Below are 25602 nucleotides of genomic sequence, written 5' to 3'. Positions count from 1 at the left end.
GTAAAGCACGCCGCCACTGGACTCTAGAGCAGTGGAGACGCGTTCTCTGGAGTGACGAATCACGCTTCTCCATCTGGCAATCTGATGGACGAGTCTGGGTTTGGCGGTTGCCAGGAGAACAGTACTTGTCTGACTGCATTGTGCCAAGTGTAAAGTTTGGTGGCGGGGGGATTATGGTGTGGGGTTGTTTTTCAGGAGCTGGGCTTGGCCCCTAAGTTCCAGTGAAAGGAACTCTGAATGCTTCAGCATACCAAGACATTTTGGACAATTCCACGCTCCCAACTTTGTGGGAACAGTTTGGAGCTGGCCCCTTCCTCTTCCAACATGACTGTGCACCAGTGCACAAAGCAAGGTCCATAAAGACATGGATGGAGTCTGGTGTGGATGAACTTGACTGGCCTGCACAGAGTCCTGACCTCAACCCGATAGAACACCTTTGGGATGAATTAGAGCGGAGACTGAGAGCCAGGCCTTCTCGTCCAACATCAGTGTGTGACCTCACAAATGCAGTTCTGGAAGAATGGTCAAAAATTCCCATAAACACACTCCTAAACCTTGTGGACAGCCTTCCCAGAAGAGTTGAAGCTGTTATAGCTGCAAAGGGTGGACCGACGTCATATTGAACCCTATGGATTAGGAATGGGATGTCACTTAAGTTCATATGTGAGTCAAGGCAGGTGAGCGAATACTTTTGGCAATATAGTGTATATGTAAGAAATAAAATTTGATTTGATCTTCACCAAAGTCAAAATAATCAACAAACACAATATCTCTAACCTGATAAAACCCACAGTCATGATCTTTCATGTCTTTATTGAGCACAGTCATTAAACATACAAATTGATGGTGGAAAAAGTAAATGAAACACTAGGCTTCTGGTGTCACTAAATGGCAGTTGGAGTCAGGTGTTAGCAAACCCAGAGTCCAATCAATGAAACAAGAAATAAAGGTGTGGTTTAGAGATAAATTGACTTATATAAACAGTGTGCTATTCACAAGCAGCATAAACTAATGTGAGCCACGCCTCACAAAAAAAGAGATCTCAGAAGACCTACGATCAAGAGTTGTTCATATGCATGTAGCTAGAAAGGGTTACAGAGTAATCTCAAAGACTTTACATATTCATCAGTCCACAGTTAGACAAATTATCTATAAATGGAAACGATATGGTACTGTGGCTACTCTCCATAGAAGTGGACGCCCAGTCAAGATCACAAGGCACAATGCAGAATGCTCATTGAGGTGGAAAAGAACCCCAGAGTAACAGCTAAAGAGTTAAAGGATTCACTGAAGCTGGCTAACATCTCTGTTCATGAGTCAAACATATGCAAAACAATGAACAGGAATGGTATCCATGGAAGGACACCACAAAGGAAGCTACTGCTCTGCAGCACACTTAAAGTTTGCAAAAGACCAACTGGACACTCCACAACACTAATGGGAAAATGTATTGTGGACAGATGAAACAAAAATAGAACTGTTTGGGAAGAACATGCAGTGCTATGTATGGCATAAAAAGAAAATGAATTCCCAAGTTTATCAGGATATCCTGAAGGATAATCTCAAGGTGGCTGTCCACAAGCTGAAGCTCAGAAGAAGATGGGTGATGCAGCAAGATGGAGGAAGAACATTTATTGAAAAGCACAAAAAAGGTAAGAAAAAAATAAATAAATAAACAAAAAATTAAAAAAATTAAGGAAATATCTGCTAGAATTTGTGGATGAGAGCTGAAAAGGCAGAATAAGGAGAGATAAATTGACTCCCAACTGTACTCTTTTAAACATGTGAAGGAGAATTTAAAGTCCCAGAGAGTCAGTAAATTATGAGAGACACAAAATGATGCAGACAAGGAAGATGTTTACAGAAGATAGATGCAAAAAAGAAAGAATCGGATGAAACAGAGCATCAATAAGGGACAAATCAAAGAGAAATGTTAATAAAAAAGAAGAAAGAAGCAGAAAAAAGACACTTGTAAGGAAACAAATTATGGGTCATATCTTGATGGATGGGGACAAGGATGAAAGAAGGGAAAACTCAGAGAGTGTGTTACACAGCTTCCAAGCCTAATCAAAGGGACACAAGGGCAGTATGTGCCTTGGGCTACAGGAGATCTCGATGGGCTGGACACTCACTTCCCTGACAGCCACACCTCCCCTGAGGGGGCAGGAAAAGGTGTTTGAGTAAGACACTATGGGCACTTTACTTGTTGTGGGGGATATCAAGGCACTCCTCGCTAAAAAACTGAGAGGAACAAAGATGAAAAAGGTCTCCACAATGACTGGCCTACAAGAGGGAATGGGTTCTCCACAGATGGATGGTTTTGCCTTTGATAGAATCTGTTTAAGATTGTTGGAAGGGTTTGAAAGGTGAGCAACTGAGCGAGACAGAAAACCCAGCAGCTTATATCCAGAGACAGCTAAAGAGGTTGAAGCAGAAACAGGAGGGGGCCTAGAAAGAGATCCTGTGACGACCACATTGTTCAGAGACCCAATAGTGGGTGCAATGCCACAAACAATAAAGAACAAATTAGAAGGTGTGGTCAGCCTTGTGTGCATGTGTCCCATACAGCACCGCAATATAGTAAGCATGAATAAAAGCCCACGTAAGGGAACTGAAGAGAATACAATAGCAGTAGCAGATTTCTTCTAGTTCTGTGGGGGAAGACAGTTGAGGATCATATTACCCACCGGATGGACAGGGATATGTGCTAGTGTACGAATATTCAGGAGATCACAACAGTAAAGTGGAATATAGGCCAATCTGCTAAGAAAGATACAGACTGCAAGCTTTACACATTGCTTTTCTCATACCATCTTCTGCTAAAATAGTTAAGCATTCACACAAAAGCAACACTCTGCAACTGTGAGATGCTCATATTATTCCTGTAATGAATTCTAAAATGAAATATTTGTATTTATTCTCTGTAGACTATATATAAGATTAATTATTTGACATTTTTTCCATAGTGAGGAAACATTAGGATGAATAATACATCGATTTGTTATATACTGCACAAACTACTATTGTACAGTCCTACCTGGCAAATATAGCAATATTTATTCCATTCTAGTCAGTGGGACCAAATGACAACAAGGCTGTCACTGATATCTCCATATTCATGCCATCATCATTTATTCATTCTGGCCCGGTGAGCATAATCAGTACACAGAGGCCATTAATCAACAGTACAGGCCTTGGAGATGGGGCCTGAGGCTAAAGACGAATAGCCATGGGCTTCTGATGCACAGCAGAATGTTAATGTTTAAATTTGTATGAATGTGTGTGAAATCCATAAGGTTAAAGCTTTGTTGCAATATTCATAGAATATTTTCTACATTTTAAATTTAACATGTATTCCTTTTCACTACAGACCTCTATATACATCCAAGTATACACCGTATACAAAATTGAATGAGTAATTACTTACTTATGGACCTATGCTTTATCACAATAAAATCTCTCCCTGTACATTTAAATCCCATAGATGTGTCAAGTTCAGGTGAAAACTGAAACAGTATAATAGTGGTGTGTGTTATATTTTATCCAGCAAGTCTCGATTCATCTCAGTCCTGTTACTTCAGTGCCACCTAGTGGCCAAATGTCACTTACTACATAGCTACAAATTATTATTTCTGCAAGTTTGCTAAAGCAGTATGGAGATGCAAAGGATAGCACTGCTGTCTCACAGTTCCAGTGCCTGGGTTTCTGTCTATGTCTTCGGAGTTGTGCATTTTCTCCCCTGTCTATATGGGTTTTCTCCAAGTTCTCACCCACATTTTTTAAGATGGACTGGCTATGCTAAATTGGCCCTAGGGCTGTGTGTGTGTGTGTGTGTGTGTGTGTGTGAATATGAGTGCCCTGTAATGGTTTGCCATCCCATTCAGGATGTGCCCTTGGCATGAATTTGATCATTAACACTTGCTATGCATAGCCCATGATATGGTAATCGTTTATAGTCAGGGAGTCTCTAATGAACAGAGACACAGCACCCTCGTCTGGTGAGTTCAGAGCATCATCAGTGAAAAGGTTTGGTTGTTGTACCGTGTGGTACTGAGTCATGTAGAACTAAATGTCAAATCTAAATGACTAAGCAATCCTGCTTGCTTACTGGTTTGCTAGATATGATCTGCCTGTGACTGAAGCCTTTAACTCTTACTGACTCTTCATTAGGTAGAAATTTAATTTTCTTCGATTAAAGTGTATTTATAAAATATGATATGGTAATGTATTCAAGTAAAACTAAAAATACCATATCACTACTGTACTATAATCTCAGTCCAAAACTGCATGTATTTGATTACATAATGGGCTTTACACTATAAGAGCACACACACACACACACACAAAAGCCACTAGAAAAGGCAAAATAATACAGAATGGCAATTAAACAAGGAAACACGAATCTTTGTGGTACTTAATAAATAAAAATGTGCTCTCAAATCCTGCTGGCACTTGGAAAGTAAACCCATTAAGCCTACAGGTAAAAGACTCATAAATGTTAGTGCAAACTGAAAAATGTGAATCTGTTTTTTACTACAGTTACCAGCTGGACTTTGGCCCCTTTGCCCTGGTTCGACTGGATCTATATTATTCCAGTAAAATAAAGGCATTTCTGAAATTATTCATTGAATTAAACATTTCAGAAAATCAGTTCCTGATACACTTATACTAGTAAAAGTTCTAATAGTTCAGAGTTTAGGTAATTTGTTTCAGTCATTCAAACACATATGCTGAAATATTGTGTTTAAAATCTTTACACCAGCACTGTATATGTATGGATAATTTCACGTCTGTGGGTGTCACAGGTTTAGTTTCCCCACACCTCTCTGCAGCCTACAAGCATGGCCACACCAGACTCACCTTCCCAGCAACCACCTGCACTTCCTCGTTCCCAGTCAACATCCTTCTAATTGTTTTTATCTGTGTTTGATTAGTGTGTTCTGTTTAGCACTGTTTTAACACCTCTGTTTTAGTTTGTATTTTGCAAAGTAATCATTTAGTTCTTTGTGTCTGTGACATTACCGAGCCTGTCTGTTTAATCTAGACATTCAACTTTTGACTTTGTCTATTTCTGCTTTTCCTGATTGATGAATGATTTCTATCTAGCCCGTGTTTTCCTGTTTCCTGTTTTTTACTTGATGTATTTTTGGATATCCCGGTGAAGTTGTTGATCAGACATAACATCATGACCAGTGAGAGGTGACATGAATAACACTGATGATCTCCTCATCATGGCACCTGTTAGTGGGTGGGATATATTAGGCAGCAAGTGAACATTTTGTCCTCAAAGTTGATGTGTTAGAAGCAGGAAAAATGGTCAAGAGTAAGGATTTCAGCGAGTTTGACAAGGACCAAATTGTGATGGCTAGACGACTGGATCAGAGCATCTCCAAAACTACAGCTCTTGTGGGGTGTTCCCGGTCTGCAGTGGTCAGTATCTATCAAAAGTAGTCCAAGGAAGGAACAGTGGTGAACCGGGGACAGGGTCATGGGGGGCCAAGGCTCATTGATGTACGTGGGGAGTGAAGGCTGGCCCGTGTGATCCGATCCAACAGACGAGCTACTGTTGCTCAAATTGCTGAAGAGGTTAATGCTGGTTCTGATATAAAAGTGTCTGAATGCACAGTGAATCGCAATTTGTTGCATATAGGGCTGGATAGCTGCAGACCAGTCAGGGTGCCCAGGCTGACCCCTGTGCACCAGCAAAAGAGCCAACAATTTGCATGTGAGCATCAGAACTGGACCACGGAGCAATGGAAGAAGGTGGCCTGGTCTGATGAATTATGTTTTCTTTTACATTACCTGGGGAACACATGGCATCAGGATGCACTATGGGAAGAAGGCAAGCCGACAGAGGCAGTGCTTTGGGCAATGTTCTGCTGGAAAGCCTTGGGTCCTGCCATTCATATGGATGTTACTTTGACACAAACCACCTACCTAAGCATTGTTGCAGACCATGTACACCCTTTCATGGAAATGGTATTCCCTGATGTCTGTGACCTCTTTCAGCAGGATAATGCGCTGTGCCACAAAGCAAAAATGGTTCAGAAATACACTATATTGCCAAAAGTATTCGCTCACTCATCCAAATGATCAGAATCAGGTGTTCCAATCACTTCCATGGCCACAGGTGTATAAAATCAAGCACCTAGGCATGCAGACTGTTTTTACAAACATTTGTGAAAGAATGGGTCGCTCTCAGGAGCTCAGTGAATTCCAGTGTGGAACTGTGATAGGATGCCACCTGTGCAACAAATCCAGTCGTGAAATTTCCTCGCTCCTAAATATTCCACAGTCAACTGTCAGCTGTATTATAAGAACGTGGAAGTGTTTGGGAACGACAGCAACTCAGCCACCAAGTGGTAGGCCACGTAAACTGACGGAGCGGGGTCAGCAGATGCTGAGGCGCATAGTGCGAAGAGGTCGCCAACTTTCTGCAGAGTCAATCGCTACAGACCTCCAAACTTCATGTGGCCTTCAGATTAGCTCAAGAACAGTGCGCAGAGAGCTTCATGGAATGGGTTTCCATGGCCGAGCAGCTGCATCCAAGCCATACATCACCAAGTGCAATGCAAAGCGTCGGATGCAGTGGTGTAAAGCACCCCGCCGCTGGACTGTAGAGCAGTGGAGACGTGTTCTCTGGAGTGACGAATTGCGCTTCTCCATCTGGCAATCTGATGGACGAGTCTGGGTTTGGCGGTTGCCAGGAGAACGGTACTTGTCTGACTGCATTGTGCCAAGTGTAAAGTTTGGTGGAGGGGGGATTATGGTGTGGGGTTGTTTTTCAGGAGCTGGGCTTGGCCCCTTAGTTCCAGTGAAAGGAACTCTGAATGCTTCAGCATACCAAGACATTTTGGACAATTCCATGCTCCCAACTTTGTGGGAACAGTTTGGAGCTGGCCCCTTCCTCTTCCAACATGACTGTGCACCAGTGCACAAAGCAAGGTCCATAAAGACATGGATGACAGAGTCTGGTGTGGATGAACTTGACTGGCCTGCACAGAGTCCTGACCTCAACCCGATAGAACACCTTTGGGATGAATTAGAGCGGAGACTGAGAGCCAGGCCTTCTCGTCCAACATCAGTGTGTGACCTCACAAATGCGCTTCTGGAAGAATGGTCAAAAATTCCCATAAACACACTCCTAAACCTTGTGGACAGCCTTCCCAGAAGAGTTGAAGCTGTTATAGCTGCAAAGGGTGGACCGACGTCATATTGAACCCTATGGATTAGGAATGGGATGTCACTTAAGTTCATATGCGAGTCAAGGCAGGTGAGCGAATACTTTCGGCAATATAGTGTAGCTTGATGAGAACAACAATGAGTTTGATGTGTTGACTTTTCCTCCAAATTCCCCAGATCTCAATCCAGTCAAGCATCTGTGGGATGTGCTGGACAAACAAGTCCGATCCATGGAGGCCCCACCTCGCAACTTACAGGACTTAAAGGATCTGCTGCTAACATCTTGGTGTCAGATACCACAGCACACCTTCAGGGATCTAATGGAGTCCATGCCTCAAAGAGTTAGGGATGTTTGGCAGCAAAAGGGGGACCAACACAATATTTGGCCTGATTGGTGTATATGTACATATACAGTATGTAATGCACTAATGAGAAATTTATTTATGCATGTACCAAGGAAAATGTTTAAAATTTTAAGAATTGCTACAGAAAAAGAACTGACCATTTCAAAACTGATTATTTTTCAATGACAGCACATCCCAAGAAATTTTATTTTTCTCATACCAAAGAAAGTTCCCAACAATTATAATTAACCTATTTACAGCTTTAGCTAAATTGTTTCTGTGAAAAAATTGTGAAAATCTCTAATGTTAGTCACTTTCATTATAATGGTTATACACAGTCATTATCTCACCTCCTAGTCTCTCTCTCTAGGTAATAATAATAAGATAAAATTTTATTTTGTTACAAATTCGCCATCATCGACACCAAGTAAATTGATGGAAACATCCAAAAATAGTGAACAGAGAAGAAAAACGGGACAGAATGGCCTCAGGCTCTTTCCCAAGCTGGTGTAATAGTAAAGGTGTACAGTCCCATGATGTAGAACCAGCAAATCTGTTCATTCTAAATCCTTCTAGATTAATACCTATTGTTCCAAGTGGAATATTCAAAATAAACAAAAGCTGACTAATCAAAAGTCTGATTAAATGCACACTTAGGGTTCAGTTAACAAATCAAACAAATGAGAAATTATTATAACCAGTATTGTAAATCAACCAGCAAACTCAAACTCATCATCATTTGTTCTACTACGACAGTCACACCTCTGAACACACAAAGTCATTTGCTCTACTGAAGACAGCATAAATTTAGAAACACATGGACACTGAACAGATCAATGCCGTGTCAGCGTTAATGCCGGTTTGTTAGAAATACTCTGGTTAAAAACTAATGAATGGTCTAGAGAAATAAACTAATATTTTTAGAGGGCTAGTATTAGCAACATCAGGCTTTATACACATGCATATTCAAAGTGACATAAAGGAACCTGTTAAAATCCAGAAGCTTGACTATATATACATCTTTCCTCTATGACCAGAAAACTTACACTGAATATCCCTACACTGAGCAGCAAGGTTAAGGGGTTAAATACTTTTCATGTAGGATGCTATTTCTGCCAGGAAAAGCAAGAAAAAAAAACTTAGTCATCTGCTATAATGCCGACAACAGCACCTGACACAAGGCCCCAGCTGTTTTCCACACCAGCGTGATTACAGAGAGGATTTAATAACAGTAGAGAGAGAAATAGTGGGCAAATATGAATATATATATATATATATATATATATATATATATATATATATATATATATATATATATATATATATAGCACACATACACATGAACAAATACTAAAGAACAAAAAAGCACTTGAAGTGACTGTAATGATCAGTTGCTCCATACAATACAATACAAACTAACATGCATTTTAATACACTGAGAAAACATGTACTAAATGTAACGTTTGCTGAATTTTAATTATTAATAATGTGACAACTGTACATAGAAGTATTGGGTGATGCTATTATTATTAATTTTTTTAAATTCGTATTATTATTATTGTTGTTGTTGTTATTATTATTCAGAATTATATAAATGAATATATTTAAATGTTGATCAATTGTCATAATACAGTCTCCTGAGATATTCTCAGTATTCAGTATTTTTTTTACTAAATAAGATCAATCTGAATTTATTCCAATAATAATAATAATAATAATAATAATAATAATAATAATAATTATAATTATTATTATTATTATTATTATTTTATTGTATTTTTTTTTTCTTTTATCTTTAATAGATATGGAGACCCTTTTCAGTACTGGAATGTATATTTTGTAGACATACAATTCAAATCTCAAGTTTAACAGGTTTTTTGTTTTGTAATGAAGCCCTTAATTTAAGTCACCATTTAGTTAGCTAAATTATATAATCGAGATACAAGTCATGTGCCGTAGAAATGTTTTTGTATTATGTATCGATTGATATTTTTGTCATGTTGCCCACCCCTAGTTTATAGTACCCAAAAAGCATAACACAGCTAATCATTCTCATCAGTTATTATATTTCTTTAAATACAACCTTAACAATACAATCCATCTTTTTGTAGGTTTAATCCTGATATAAACATTTTTGGGTTATTTTATTCTGTTACTCAACTCTTCATTTTTATAATCTGCCTCGAGGAATCTGCCATAAATACAATATATTCACAGTGTTCCACATTCTAACTGCGATATGGCTAATGGATTGTGACTTGTTCTAACTCATTTAACAAATGGGGAAATGCTAAATTTACAACCAGTGTCCTGCAAAATCCCACCCAGTGCCATGGTTTATTACAGCTGTCACTCCACACAAAGCCCATAGTGATTTACTTCACTGATGGAATCATACAGGGACACAAACTCCATATTATATCAGCATTTATGTGTATGTGTATTGTGTAGGCCTTTAAATCCTTTAAACAGTTTGAGTCTGTTTGGAAATCAGACTTTTTAAAGGCATTATATGTTAAATAAGCTCCTTGTACAGTCTCCCTTTTCCCCTCAATCCTAAAGTTACAGACAAAACAACAACAACAAAAAAAAGACAGCTTGTCATGCTACTAAGAAATCTGAAAATAACAGTACTCTGTCCTGAAGACTTTGCTGAAGGTTACAAAACAACATTAGAGACTCCGTCACCATCTCAACAATTATCAATGTCTTCTTTGTTAAATAACAAAGGTTTCATCCCAATTAATTACTTATTCAGTTTTTTCCCAATTAAACCCATTAGAATAAATAAGCTCATTGTTTTCAAAGGCAACTTTACTGGTTAATTAATTACATTGTGGATACAAGAATATCTAATTCGTGATATTAAAGGAAATGACTTCAAACATGCAATTAAATGCAGAAATCTCATTAATATTATACAGAACTATCATATCTGTCACAATGTGAAGAGATATTTCTCGGTCAAGGAAGTTGTTTAAAAGCCGAGGGTCTAATTTCTCAGTTTGGAAGCCAAGTGTACCAAACCATATTTTAGTCTACCAGAACCAAAAAGGAAAAGGCCATCTTCAGTGTAGCATTTTTTGTTGGCATATTGCACACACTTTCAATAGGACACTTAGGGACACTTTCACCATGACAGCCTTCACTAATTCAACGCTAATAATTACCTCTTTTAACAGGCTGGACCCATGAGATGATGCGTCTCACCAGACAGCAGTTCAGCAGTACTTTCTTCGAAAGCCTATGATTCCTGGAAAATTGGCATAGCTCCTCTCTCCACTGGCTTGTCTTGGCTGGTGTAGACATGGTCAAGCTCGACTGTTTAAATATCCTCAGTATTACTATAAAGAAAAAGTGTTAGATTTAATTTAACTTTTTTTTTTCCCATATCAGCACCGTATAAGGAATAGATTCATATTTGTTTAGGAAAAAACTTATACTGTAAAGGGCATATTCTTTTCTGGGCTACAAGTCTCTACCCTTGGGGATTGTTTGCCCTAACCTAAAAGTGTCTCTCTGCCTTGTAGCTTAGTTAAATCATTCAACGCTCCACGAGCTTGCCCTACCTCTGAACAATGCAAACAGAGCAGACCTAGAATGCTTTGTTTAATAAATCCTGATTCGTAACTTAAAAGTATAAAATAAAGTCATTTAATTAATTAATAAATATATGAAAAGCATATGATTAAACATTATACCTATATTTTAGGAACTATTATAAGTCTGATACAGCATGTATGCTGTATTTCATAGGTAACATTACTTATCGCAAAACTCTATACTAATATTTGTATCCCACTATAATAAAATATCAGTGAAATGTTTTTTATATTGCACTGTAAACATTATATTGTTATGCACACATGTGAACAGAATGAATATGCATTTAATGTAGCTTGACCATGCCCCTACCTTACTGTTGGATGAAGTATGTGTCTTTATCGTCCACTGCTAACACAATCCTCAGGTTTCACTCAACTGACTGCAAACTCCTTTGCCTTTCTTCAAAGCGAGTGAAATAAGAGTGACAGTAAGAGCGCAGGAGAATGAGAGTGGTTCCTTGTGACCAGATCTGCAGCCAATGGACTCTCTCACTGGAGAAAACTGCAAGCAGTGCATCATCATCATCATTAGTGTCCCAGAGAGAGCAGCGGGATCTATTCACGTCAGTGCCTGTCACCTCTGTTACCTAGTGAAGAACTGCATGAACATATATAGACTATATGTTCACACAGATGGATATTTATCTGCCTGCCTGGTACATGTGCACATACATGCACATAAAAGGCACTTAATAAACTCCCATTGCCCACATTTTCACCCTGTATCCCCTCCTAACACACACAGAGGCTCATAACCCCTACTGATCTGCTGCCATAATTAGCAACACTAAGCCCCCACCTACCCTCTACCCCAATTAAAATCACACAGCCTATGTGATCTGAGTCTGAAAAGCTGAAGGAGGAACTGACAACAAAAATATATATGCATAAAAAAAATATTATTTAGTTAGTTGGCTGCTGTAATAATTTGCATTTGCTGTGTGGAAATGCACACACTGGTGTATCAGGAATACCTGTACCCCTCATTAATGCAATTTTCTAATCAGCCAATCATTTTGCAGCAATAAAACCATGCAGCATCGGGTAATGTTTACGTCATCCATCAGAATGAGGATGCAATGTGATTTTTTAATGTGTCATGATTGTTACTGCCAGATGGGCTTCTTTAATTATTTCTAGAACTGCTGATCTGGAATTCTCACAAACAACAGTCTCTCAAATTCACTTAAAATGCTGCAAAAAAGGGGAAAAAAATCATTGTTGTTAAGAGAAGTCAGATAACTTTGAGGTGCATGTGCTACAACAGCAGAAGACTACATCTGATGTGTTATGTGTTCTGATATGCTTTTTTTGCAGCATGGGCACCTAAGACATGCAGGTTTTATACCCAAAGTATTAGTTTTTTGTTGAAAAGACAGTTTTAATAGTAGTTTTAATAACCAAAAAAAATCTTCTATTGGCTTTCATGAAACCAAATCTGGTACATGTTCAAATATAATTCACTTCACAGTAGTGCAACACTCCTTGAATTGAATTAATTGCATCCACATATCGTCTCACTGCTAAGATCTCTGCCAAGGTGAGATCTAGCTGATGCTATAATATAATGATATAATCATTTTCTTTGCTAGAGCATTCAGGTAAAGTAAATACCTTGACAAAGCCTAGCAAAATAAACAACTCTCCAGTCCTAAGTAAAAGTCCACCCATAGATAAACATATCTAGAGAAATACTCTCAATCTTTCACATGCAAAAATGGAGCAAAAAAAATATCAAAGCTGAAAAAATTGCTGACAAGGGCTAAAAACTACACTATTTGACGATTTGTGTTCCTTGTAATAATGAAGGTACACCTTTGAAATCTAGCGCATTAAATATCCTGTTGTGAATATTAAACGTGTTTGTCTTTTTCATTCAGTCTTAAGGATATACAAACTATGTACATTATGTACAAACAAAATAAAGTATGTAGATTTATATAGCCACTATCTCTCTATTTTATATGCACACATAGCCTCACAGTTTTATTAAACACCTCTGTTCAAAAGGTGACAAAAATAAATCCTTCTGATTGAAACTGTGGCTACACCACCACACACCTCTTTAATTACAGAACGTTATTGATCTCAAGCTGAACACTGCTCTCATTTATAGCAATCAATACACACCAAAATTCAATGCACACACAGACACACACACACACACACAGTATATATATATATAGCTCTGTAAAAAATAAGAGACCACTGCCCAATCTCCAGATTTGAACCCTATTGAAAACCTCTGGAATGTCATCAAGAGGAAGATGGATGGTCACAAACCATCAAGCAAAGCTGAGCTGTTTACTTTTTTGCAAAAAGAGTGGTATAAATTTCCCCAACAGCAATGTGAAAAACTGGTGGAGAGCATGGAGCCAAAACGCATGCAAATCGGAGTTATTCCAACAAATACTGATTTCTTAATGTTATTTAGCCAAAGCATTAACACAATTTGTTTACAAATGATTTGCATTGTGTTTTATTTGAGTTATTAAAGCTCTGCAAATACTGCATGATCTTGGGTTATTTTGATGTGTTGTCATTTCCTTTAAATATACACTCTAAATAACAATAGTTATATTTTCAATTTAGGAGAAATATTGTCAGCAGTTCACAAAAAAATGAAACAAAACTGTTCATCTCACCAATACATGCACCTGTAAGAAAAAAACATAAGAAACTAATTATTTTGCAGTGGTCTCTTATTTTTTTCAAGAGCTGTATATATACAGACACTTCTGAAGATTAGATTTTGTATAATGGACACCACGACTCCACATATGTAGAAATCTGGATTTATCTATTTACATACATGTATAGTTGGTAGTTGGTATGATCCTGAGCTATACTCACACTAGACTTCAGAGTCAACTGCCTTATTCATGTAAAAGCGAATAATTAAAAAATGTAAAATGCAAATATTTGTATAAACTAAAATGTTCATTCCCTTTACATCGTACTTACTGTACTTACAAGTAGGAATTACATATTTAAATATATTTAAATCTACCAAATAGTGAGCCAGCATATAGGAGTTGAAAATTACAAAGATTCCATCAAATCCAAGCTGGATGCTGGATGCCAGGATATAACAGCTGAGATACACTCCAGCTATCTATAGAAGATTCAGATCTTGAGAGAGTCAAGTCCTGTGCTATTCCATACACTTCATCTCAGGTACATAATATATAATACCAAATTCAAATGAACCTATATCAGCAAACATAATTGTGATTTCTCCAATGAATAATTTTAAATAAATCTGGTTTATTTTTGGTCACATATGACTTAGGTCTGCCTTATAGTATATCATGTGGTAATAATCATCATAGTATTGGTTTGAACACAATATTACCATAATATGCAAATGAATACCAATCCCCAAATTGTCCACTGTGTATTATGAGTCCACCCTGACCAATATGCGCAGAGATGAGTTGAGATGAGTGCTTTGAGAAAAGATGTAACTCAGTCCTGTAGCATTTCCCAAGTCACATTACAGTAACAAAATTGCAATAAAATCTTTTTCAATATCATTAAGAGCCCTACATTGCATGCAGAGTAATCAGTAAAATTTCTTCTGGGGTCCAATAAATAAGAAGAAAATAGTATTATTTTGTACAACATAGGCTTGTGAGAGTTATATCACAGCAAGGTTCAATTCCCAAATCTGAACATGTGCATTTATTAAGTTTTCTAACAGTTAGGTACCCAACACTGAGGAGTCTTCAGGACAGAGACACTTGTGCTTTCTTCAAGAAACAAGAGAATAGAATAGGAGAGGCTGGTGAGTGTAAGCAAACAGGCACTTTACTCAGCTCCAGAATTACTGACACCCTTGGGAAAGACGGTTATATAAGGATCTAAAAATGTTTGATTAGTTTGATCTAACACCAAAAAATCATAATACCATTCATATTCATAGTACTGATTGCTTTACATTTTCCAGATTATTGCCATAAATATGGTCATTTTTAGTCATATGACTATTTTATAGCTAATGCCTGATTTATAAATATACTTCAGTCTCATGTCATTTGTGTATTCCATAATCTCCCCAATGCTACATATGCTAAAAGTTCATGATAAAGTACGAATACCTCATACTGTATTTATAGCCTGATAAGGCATCAAGTCCATGGATGATTGCATAAGAGTTTCTTAACACTCAGGTGAACTTGTTGATGGAAAAAAAGAGGAACATGCCTTAGTTATATATTGTTTTTCGTAACATTTGGGGGAGGACAATAACTGTGACATGGTGAGACAGGGTTAAGTTAAAAAAACATACTCGTGATTATTTTTTGTTTGTTCATTTCAAATGATTAGTTTAACAATTTAGCGAAAATCATTTTTATAACATGGCATTTTTAGAGCCTGTTAAAAATTCCATAAAATTGTACCTTTCCACAAAATGGGATGACAGCTATTTTACTGATGAGGTGCTTCACTCACACACAGTTAAGCCAGGACCTTGTTACTCTATAAATTTAGATGATCTATATACAGTAGCAGACGATTAGATTTTTGAGGCTTTGTCCTAATATTCAAGGTCTCAAGTGAAAGTTAATGTGAGTGACTGGCAAAGAGCTCTTCCCATCTGGTCTTATGAAGTCACGACAGTTTGTTCCACAGCCATTATTCAATAGGTTCTGCTGTGTTTGGAGTGAGATAGAGTGCTTTGAAGGCAGGCCAAACACAGGTCAGCTATTAACACTGTGACCTTGGCTTCCATTAACCCACCAGCTAATGGAGGAAAAGCTCAGAAAAGCATTGAAATTAGTCTAAACTAATGCTCCTACAGCATAGCCATTCCGGGTGCTTTAATACAACCTCTTAAGAAACTGTTGGAATAAATACATGCATAAATCGTTATATAAGTAAAGCATTAAAATTGTTAAATAGCAGATAAAGAACCATGACTAAGTATTGCTGTTCACAAAAAATTTGGGGATTATCCATCATGCTCAAATACTGGCACATCAAATCATTAAGCCTCCTATCACTGAATTGTGTAAACCTCAAAACAGAGCCATCTCATTCAAATGCTCCTCTTTTATAAAAGTTCATATTTGATATTGACATATATGAAATATTTATGTATCTATGGGCAGTTTCACAAGGATTTCACAGACATTACATTTCACGGACATTACATTACGCTACATATACCGTGTAGGTGTAATGACCTGCTATCAATTTTTCCTTTGTATAGATGTGTATACATTTTTATTTCCATTTTTCATCATTGCTGATGTCTGAATTTCAGCCATTAGAATTGGAACAGTCTGTGTTTTGACACATGCAGACAAATTCCTAAACCTTAATCCATGATGCTGGGGAAAAACATGCACATATTTATTTTTTTTTATAAATGAAAAGCTAAGACTGAATTTAAGTTAAAAGAGACAACAACTTACAGTATATTCATGTAGCTTTGTAAATCCAGATACTTCAAAAAAATATACCAAAGAAATCATGTCTAAAGAAATATTTAATGTACTACATGTCAATTTTTACATTTCTTTCAGCATAATTCTAATAGTGAATGTGACTATTTCACATCAGTCCTCAATCATTTCACAGTAGGGGTAACTGCCTGCTATTTATTTATATTATAAACATAATATAAATAAATCCTCATCTTTCACAGGGGTTCATTTTATAGCATCTTTTCACTCACTGGTACTTTCGATGACTGCATGTATATTTATGGCCTCCACACAGGAAGTTTTATCATGGCACATAACTTTTCCTGTACTAACAACATTACCTGGTTACAAGAAAATTCAATTACAACCAAAATTACACTGTGAGTTATGTCTTGGGTTAGTACAGGTCTGAACTGAACAGTCTAGGAAACTAACTGCTTAATATACTATATACAAGACAAAAAAAACATTAAAATCCTAAAGCTTTCAATTTATTTGCTTTTTGTCAATAATTTAGCATGCAGGTTTGCTTGAAGACCTGATAGAGAACTGATGGACCATGTATACATTTTTCACAAGTTCACAAATTTTCAATAAATCAGTTCCTTAGACTTGTGTCACTCTTAAAAAGAGAATGAAAATCATGATCATTCTAAATACCTACAGGATGTAGTCTTGATTGTCTATGAAATATGGTCAATGATACCACCAGGCGGTGTTGGAGAGAAGACAGTGACAGATGCATAATCCACATAATTTAACTGTGATTATTATAAACACACACTGAGTGGAGCAGCAAGTATATGTGCAATGAACACTACATTTTACACACAAGATACCCTTGCTGCTCAACCTACCGTAGCCCAATTACAGTTAACAATACTTAGCTTATTTATATTGAACAGCAATATATTGGTTGATAATGTGAAGGGGAAAAAAAGGTTATACTACAGCTATAATAATTTAAAAGTAATTATAATTAATGGGGGAAAAAAAGAAAAAAGAATCAATCAGTTTTAGTTTGATTATCATTAAATAACATTACAATGAAATACAGAAGTATAGTCTGATAGTCTGGACTTTTTTGAAGGCTTCTGGGAGTTTATTCATTGATTCAGATACCACTTTATACCACTGCAGTAAACACTGAGCGCAAGGTGAGGAAAATCCATCTAAATTTATGTTTATTTCTATTTGCACTGCCTCATACTGCAGTTTTGCACAATACGTGTTGTCAGGCCGCTATATATATATTGTTATAATCATATATGTTATTAGTTACCTGTTTTTTTCTACAGTTCAAAGGTTGTACATTATTTCATTTTATTTCACTTCATTTTACATTTCATTGCACAAGTTCTCTTTTTCAGCGCTCTCCTGTTTTTTTGTGTTGTCTTTCTTGTGTTTTTTGTGTTTGTACTTATTGTTTTTGCACTGTCTTGTCTTTGCTCTGTTTGCACCTAGTTGCACACTTTGCACTTTATGTGGCTTGGACAAACGTCTGTCCTAGCTCTGTGTTGTGTCTGTGTTTAAACATTATGTTGTATGTTTATGTAGCACCAGGGTCCTGGAGAAACGTTGTTTCATTTCACCATGTACTGCGTCAGCTATATGTGGTTGAAATGACAATAAAAGCTTCTTGAATCTTGAATCTTGAATAGAATTCCACAACCTGGAGGATTCCCACATAACACTGCACACAGGCAGTAAGCTGAGAACATGGTCAAACCCTGGACTCTGAAGCTGTGATGCAGCAACACTACTCTTCAAACCATGGCTACCCTGGAACTTAAAAGATAGCTGAAATAAAATTGGTAGGATAAACATTCATGAAGCCATACTTTTTGTGAAAGTAATGTCATGCTCATGTATCTGGATTATCCAAGTTTAATTTCAGACAGATGTTTATTATAGTTTATCATTCTATCAGTATAATATATGAATGCATGATAAGCATGAGAGCATGTACAGAGTAAACTTTGACCTTTTTTCTTGTGATGTGATGTTATGTGACGTGAGCAAGTGAGAGTTATTCACAAATTTGTTCTTTAAATTTATTTCATCCAGATTATTTGCAGTAGCTCTATAGCTCCACATCTTATCTGCATGTGCCCTTAGAACCGCTCCTCTTATTCTCCTTTATCTGATTTCTTCAGTGTTATGATAATCTCACCCCACAGGGGGCTATTTTTTCATCTATAGAGACATTACACTAAAGCTTAGAGCTAAATGATTACATTTCTGTCTGTAGGAATTGTAGGGTGGCTGCAATTCTTTGAGCTAGCATGTAAAAAGATCAGCCACTGGATGTCAGTCTTACACACAATTACACCACCTAACCCAGATTACCACAGTAACACACTGGACACCAGGCCATTTTCATGATCAATGTATTGAAGATTAAATCTCCTGAGATGTAAGATTCTAGAAGAAACATGCTACTGCAAGCTACATGAGATAATTCCATAATGTCCTTGTTTGCATCCCAAACCACATAATGTGCACTAAGAAGTATGCTTGATAGTAACGACACAAGTGGTGTAGTTACTATCTAGTATAGCAGTATGCAGGATGTGCTACTCTGAGAATATAGTTAAAAAATACAAAGCATTAAAAAAAAAAAATTCCGCATAGCAGTGTGTCACTTACTCAGTATTGAGAACATTCCTGTGTTGGCTCTTATCTTTCCACATCAGAGATGCTTCCACACACCTGAAGCATAGCTAAGCTACAGTGTAGCAAACAAAATTATTATGTCTAGTCACTTCTGGTGTGTGTACTCATATTCCTCTTTGTATTTTATTATTTACATCTATATCCTGCCAAACACAGACAAGATTGTAGAGCAAGATTGTATGACCCTAGCCAAAACACAGAGTAATAAATCTAAGTTACACACAGAAAAACAAGCAGGTGCCCCAGATGACTCACACTCACCCAATATATCCAAGTTGGAAATAAGCCCACAAAAATACACAGAAACTCACCAGCACCTCACAGCTATCATGAGTTCTCTAGTTTAACAACCTCACATGATTCAATCTCCATAACGAGGATAAATCTATGGCCTATAATCTATTACTTACTAACTTTCAACCAAATAAGACAACAAATGCCTAGACAGGTCAGAAAATAAAAAGCTAAATGCTGCCAGGTGAACTGTGAGCTCCATCATTGTAAACTGGATGATAGAAAATGGGACTTTTTGGACTGAACTCCATGTGTTAGTTCTGCTCATTAACTGGTTAATACCATCCCTAGAGTGAAGTGTGACCTGAGACCTGAAGATGGCCATTTAAACATGTTCCCCATCCAATCTGACTGGGCATGTGAGGATCTGCAGGGAGGAATGGGAGAAAATGCCTAAATTCAGGTACATGAAGGTCTTACCCTATAAGACCCAAAGTTGCAATTAATAAAAAGGTTCTTCTAACAAATACAGTTGATTTTTAGGAAATTAAAAAAAAAAAAAAACGTATTATGGAATATTGTATGTAGATTGATGGACATATTTCAAATTAAATGTCTAACACAAGTGTGCACAAAAAAAAAAAACTGAATAGCTCTAAATACTTTCCAAACCCACTGGAGTATAACAGAATCTTTTCCTCTTTGCATTGCTTTCACTGTCACATTCTCTCCTCTCCATCTCTATCTCCTCTCATCTCTTTCGCTCATCAGACAGGCCGTCGATCACCATGTAGTCAGATATCTTCTGATCCTAATGTTAGTGTATGATGATGTTTGATGTAGTTGAGTTAGCGGATGAAACATGCGTAAATAATTCCCACTAAATTCAACCTGACACCCCTGACAGAGCACTAACTGTCAATTACCATTACAAGACTGTCAAAGCAACTCACAGAAGCTCATGAACCTCATATTACACAGTATTTTCTGTCTATTAAATACTCAGTAATCTCAGTACCCAGTACCCAGTAAATGCAGTCCAACTACTGAAAGTTAGCGAATCCTTAAAGTTCCACATCAGTTTGTTAATGCATTTATTTCCATAGAATATGTATGAGTGCTTCAGATTCTTTGGACTGTGACTATGATTCAGTGCTGAACAGGAAAACTACTGAATAAGAACTATATTCAGATGACAGACTATTGCATCAGCGGCTTTGATCGTCTTCAGTTGTTTGGTCTTTGATTTTGTCACATCTTTGATTTAACTGTAGTCTATACACACATTCTGAAATGATGGGTTGTGTAATGTACAGCTGCAGTTAATAAAGCTGTATTACATCAGATGAGTATACTCAGTTCAAAGCCAGCATCCGATCAACACACAGCTGTACAAACAATTGTACCGAATAAAACTGGATATCCTATAAGGAAAAAAATCACAGAAAATACTCCGTTAAATTACATGCTATAAATATTGCACACAAATGTAAACAACTTTACAACCCTAGAAAGTCAAAATGCAGTTTAAAGTGATGCTCAGAATAAATAAAGAAGGATATTTCTGGCAGTAAATCTGTACTAGCTGGCACGAAAACTGAATAATCAATGAGGGAGTGAATACGTGGTATAAACAAGCCTGGCAGGAGATTCTAAACATGAAAGCCTGTCCACTCTCATTTTGGCGCAAGGGAACCATAAACAAACGCCTTCTGTTGGTTATTGCGTGGAAGTTTATTTCTGAATCTGTCCTGTCTCACCACCCATCTCGCCTGGCACAGATCCGACACCAAGCAGCCATATTAGCAGATGCTTACTAGGCCAGCACATGACAAGCAAAGACACAACAATTGGCCACAAACCAAACAAACCTTATCCGATAAAGCCTGAGAAGGAAATAGCCACTGATTAAAGCAATTAATGCTTGGTTTTCTGGGAGCTGAGATGAAATGAAGTCTAAAGCAAAAATCAATGGTATTTTTGGTATTATGATCATTTAGAATATTAATATTCTGTTTGTACTGTATGTGTTTGTGATTAAAGAACTACTAAATTACTCTCATTATGTTGCCAGCAGTATGTTTGAAGTATATAATTGTCTAAAATGTCTTTGTATGCTGTAGCATTAAGATTTCCCTTTATTGGAGCCATGGCTGCTTAAACATGTTTCAGCAAAACAATCCCTCTGTGCACACAGTACGGCCCATAAAGACATGGTTTACCAAGGTTATATTGGAAATGTTCTGTGCAGAGCCTTGACCTCAACCTCACTGAACGCTTTTGAGAAGATCTGGAACACTGACTGAGCTCCAAGCCCATCAGTGCCTGACCTAACAAATGCTCTTGTGGCTGAATGAACACAAATCTCCAACCTAGTGGAAATCCTTCCCAGAAGAGTGGAGGTTAACAGTAAAGTGGGACTAAAACTAGAATTTGATGTTCAATAAGCACTTCTGGGTGTGATTAGTCAGCTGTCAACATACCTTTTCCCACACAGTATATGCCAATGACAAGAAAGTTGAATCAGTGGCTTTGTTTGATCTTCAATGGCTATTTGGCTTGAGTAATAAAGGTCTCGGTTCCCAGAAATTATACCAACTAAATGGCTCTTATACCATAATCATTATATCTCTGCAATCACTGGCCTTCAAGTTTTGGCAGTGTTTCATTTTCATGGATGGAGGTTTGATTCAACATGATATGAAGTTTTAAATTGATTTGTATGATTATGTTCCTTTGTGTAGTCTCTGTAGACACTGATGCAAAATTCTGAAGTGTAAAATTCATCTTCCCAAACTGACATAAACTTCCATTTTATGACAGATTCAGGACATGCTATTCATCACTGTTTTGGAAGAAACACAGCACAGCTTCAGTAAAGTCATGAGACTGTAAGAACTGCTTGTTAGAATGCATCTTTTCATTACATATTAAGACTCCTCATAAACTGACAACATGGGGACTCAGCTTGCTGCAAGAGGAGCTCAGAATCAACATACTTTAAACTTTGCACCCACTTCCAGACTAAAGCAACAAAAAAATCACTGTAAAGTCTACAGATAGAAGCACAATCTAGTTCTCTGTGTAACTTCTGAGAATGCATTCAGACTACAACTTTCACAAAACAGTTTATCAGTTTGTTTCATTCCTATTTGGAAAAAATAAAAAGTAGGTTGAATTATTAGTTCCTCCTTACAGCTGTGTAAACAATAATATTCCACATTTGAAACCTTGAAATGTTGTGATTTACCTGATTTTTTGACTTGTCAAGCCATATACAAATTTCCAGCTTTATATTTTTCAAAAATAAAGTTTAGGTTCTCTTATACAATATATTGCCAAATGTTTTGGGACACCCCTCCAAATCATTGAATACCGATGTTGTATTTCAGGGGTTGGGCTTGGCCCCTTAGTTACAGTGAAAGGAACTCTTAATGCTTCAGCATACCAAGACATTTTGGACAATTTTATGCTCCCAACTTTTTTTTAGAAACAGTTTGGGGATGACCCCTTCCTGTTCCAACATTACTGGTTGAGCAAATCCTGACCTCAACCCAATAGAACACCTTTGGGATGAATTAGAGCAGAGACTGAGAGCCAGACCTTCTCGTCCAACATTAGTGCCTGACCTCACAAATGAGCTTCTAGAAGAATGGTCAAAAATTCCCATAAACACACTCCTAAACCTTGTGGAAAGCCTTCCAAGAAGAGTTGAAGCTGTTATAGCTGCAAAGGGCGGGCCAACTCCATATTACATTACATATCATATCTTGCAGGCATACTCATTATATTACTGGTTAAGTCCTAACAGTATTTTCTCAAACACTACTACTAGATTGGACTTTTCTAAGATATTACTGGAGTCCAAATGAAGCATATAAAGTAAGAGATTAATTGCTGGGACTTTTATGGTGAGTTGTGTGAGATTCCAATGCCAATGCACACTTTCAAATGAGAAAAATAACCACTGATAACAAGGTGTTTGTTACCACGTTTATAAAATTAAATACAGCAAATTGTCAAGGATTGTCCTGCATTTCAGTCTGTTGTAGTCCGGAATGTGACAAACTAGAAAATACTGCTTCTAGTAAGTAAAGAAACAATGCTTATATTCATGGATTATATGAGAATTGAGTTTTATATGTATGCAGTTATGATCTTTATTACACTGCACAGCACATTACTGCACAGCAGACAGTTAACTATGGCAGAGGGATGAGAATTTAACTGCTTTTTGAGCATCATGCAACACATCATGCAATGTGCTTGAGTCTAAGGACATGATGATTCATATGCGGAATGCTAAATGGTACTAAGAGAAAAACAAAACATAGGTGCAATATATCAGATAAGCTGAACCACTCAGAGGCTCTTAACTGTCTACAGTACTTAATGAAGTAAACAAATGTATGCACTGCATGACACTGTTATTGATACAGGTGATGCTTCCACCATTTGCTGTTGCAACACCGAAAAGTAAATATTTCCTCATGTGCTGTGAGGAAATCACACCATTCAGGAATGACAAAGCAGATAGTTAAAAGTTCAATGGAAAAGGTTCGATTTCTTTCTCTCCTTCTCAGTTTATGTGATTTTCCAGGCATGATGTTTTCGCCGCTGATGTGAAGAATTAAACAATATGACTTTCAGCATAATATGGTTAGCAGATCCTTTAGAGAATCTTTGGCACTGAAATGAAAGGGAGAAGCTGAACTGTTGTGACAGTGCCTTGCAGGAAAATAAAGTTTTTACACATGTAAATAAAAGCTTTAAGCTAAACTACACAGAAAAACTGCACGCTGAGAATAAAGTACTACATTGTTACATTCCTTGTCATTGGGGTTGTACCCTTAGTGGCACACCTTGTATACATTTTTGGGGTATCTTAAAATAAAATGGGGTATAAAGTGTACATTTAACATACGTTTCAATGTGACCGATGCATAATAAAGGTGCAAAGGCTGTATACTTACCAGTGGAAATGAAAGATGAAGACAGTTAGTGCTATTTGTCTTAAAAGTGTCCAGCACCAGTTTGACCCCATGTTTTACGCCCATACTTAAACGTTAACAAGAAGGCAAAAGTACAAACATGACTAGACCTTCAACAAAACCACATGCAGGTCCACATTTAACTTCACACTATATACACCCGTGCTCTGGTAAAAGGCTTTCATGCACCTTTGGTCCTACCACTCGTTGAACTCGCTGTGGCTCCCCGAGCACGACTGCTGCTCTCCGTTATTTTTGCATCCATTATTTGCAGAGATGTTGTTGTGTTAAAGCTACATTAAAGACGTCTAGCGATGCCCCACACGCGCACTGTTGCGCTGTCCCGCGCGCTCCAACTTCGGCTGAATGATGCGAAATGCGCGCGCGCGCACTGGCACATACGCGCCTGCAATCCAGCGTCGCGCGCACTCGTCACTACACAGCATGCTAAACCAGTGTATAGAGGCTTCTCTATTGCTATGTGCTCATTGCCATTTTGTTGAAAACAAAAACACAAAATACACAGCGGAATACAACACAACAACTGTCTCGAACATTTCATGAAATAGGATGTGAAGTTCATTTGGTGTGTCCAGGCTGAAAACATGGGATGGAAGACAGTAAAAGTTCAAAATATAACTTTTTATATATAATATAATCATGATTTCTCCTGAAGCTCCCCATTATGTTGGTAGGCAATGTCTGTTTTATTAGAATCATTATTATCATATGTAAGTACCGGTTGTGTGAAGAACTCCCCTAGACACCTAGAGCCAGCACCATCCTAAGAACCCTTGAGGAACCATTTTGTAAAATTGTACCCCTGAAGCTGCTCTATAGTATAGTAATGCTGAAAAGATTTGGTCAAAATACACACAAGGCTACAATCTTTGTTGGCATTTCATTTCATTCAGCAGAAGTACTGTTCACTGGATATTTTTTAATTGCACTATTCTGAGTAAACTCTATATAAACCAATCAGGCATAACATTATGTCCACCTGCCTAATTTTGTGTTTGTCCTCGTTTTGGTTCCAAAACAGCCCTGACCCGTCGAAGCATGGACTCCACTAGATCCCTGAAGGTGTGCTGTGGTATCTGGCACCAAGATATTGGCAGCAAATCCTTTAAGTCCTGTA

General features: G+C 37.4%; 1 protein-coding gene across 1 annotated transcript in view; it reads right to left on the bottom strand.

Moving 5' to 3' along the window:
- Positions 1-24809, bottom strand: part of kcnip4a (potassium voltage-gated channel interacting protein 4a) — a 124269-nt gene extending 99460 nt beyond the window's left edge. Inside the window, exon 1 of the mRNA XM_058394574.1 lies at positions 24654-24809. Coding sequence (XP_058250557.1) covers positions 24654-24729 — 76 coding nt within the window. The 5' untranslated portion in view covers positions 24730-24809. The remainder of the gene's footprint in view (positions 1-24653) is intronic.
- Positions 24810-25602: the final 793 nt, after the last annotated feature.

The sequence above is a fragment of the Hemibagrus wyckioides genome, linkage group LG07 (assembly GCF_019097595.1).
Source record: "Hemibagrus wyckioides isolate EC202008001 linkage group LG07, SWU_Hwy_1.0, whole genome shotgun sequence".
Classification (NCBI taxonomy): Eukaryota; Metazoa; Chordata; class Actinopteri; order Siluriformes; family Bagridae; genus Hemibagrus; species Hemibagrus wyckioides.
This window is presented reverse-complemented; position numbering and strand designations above follow the sequence as displayed.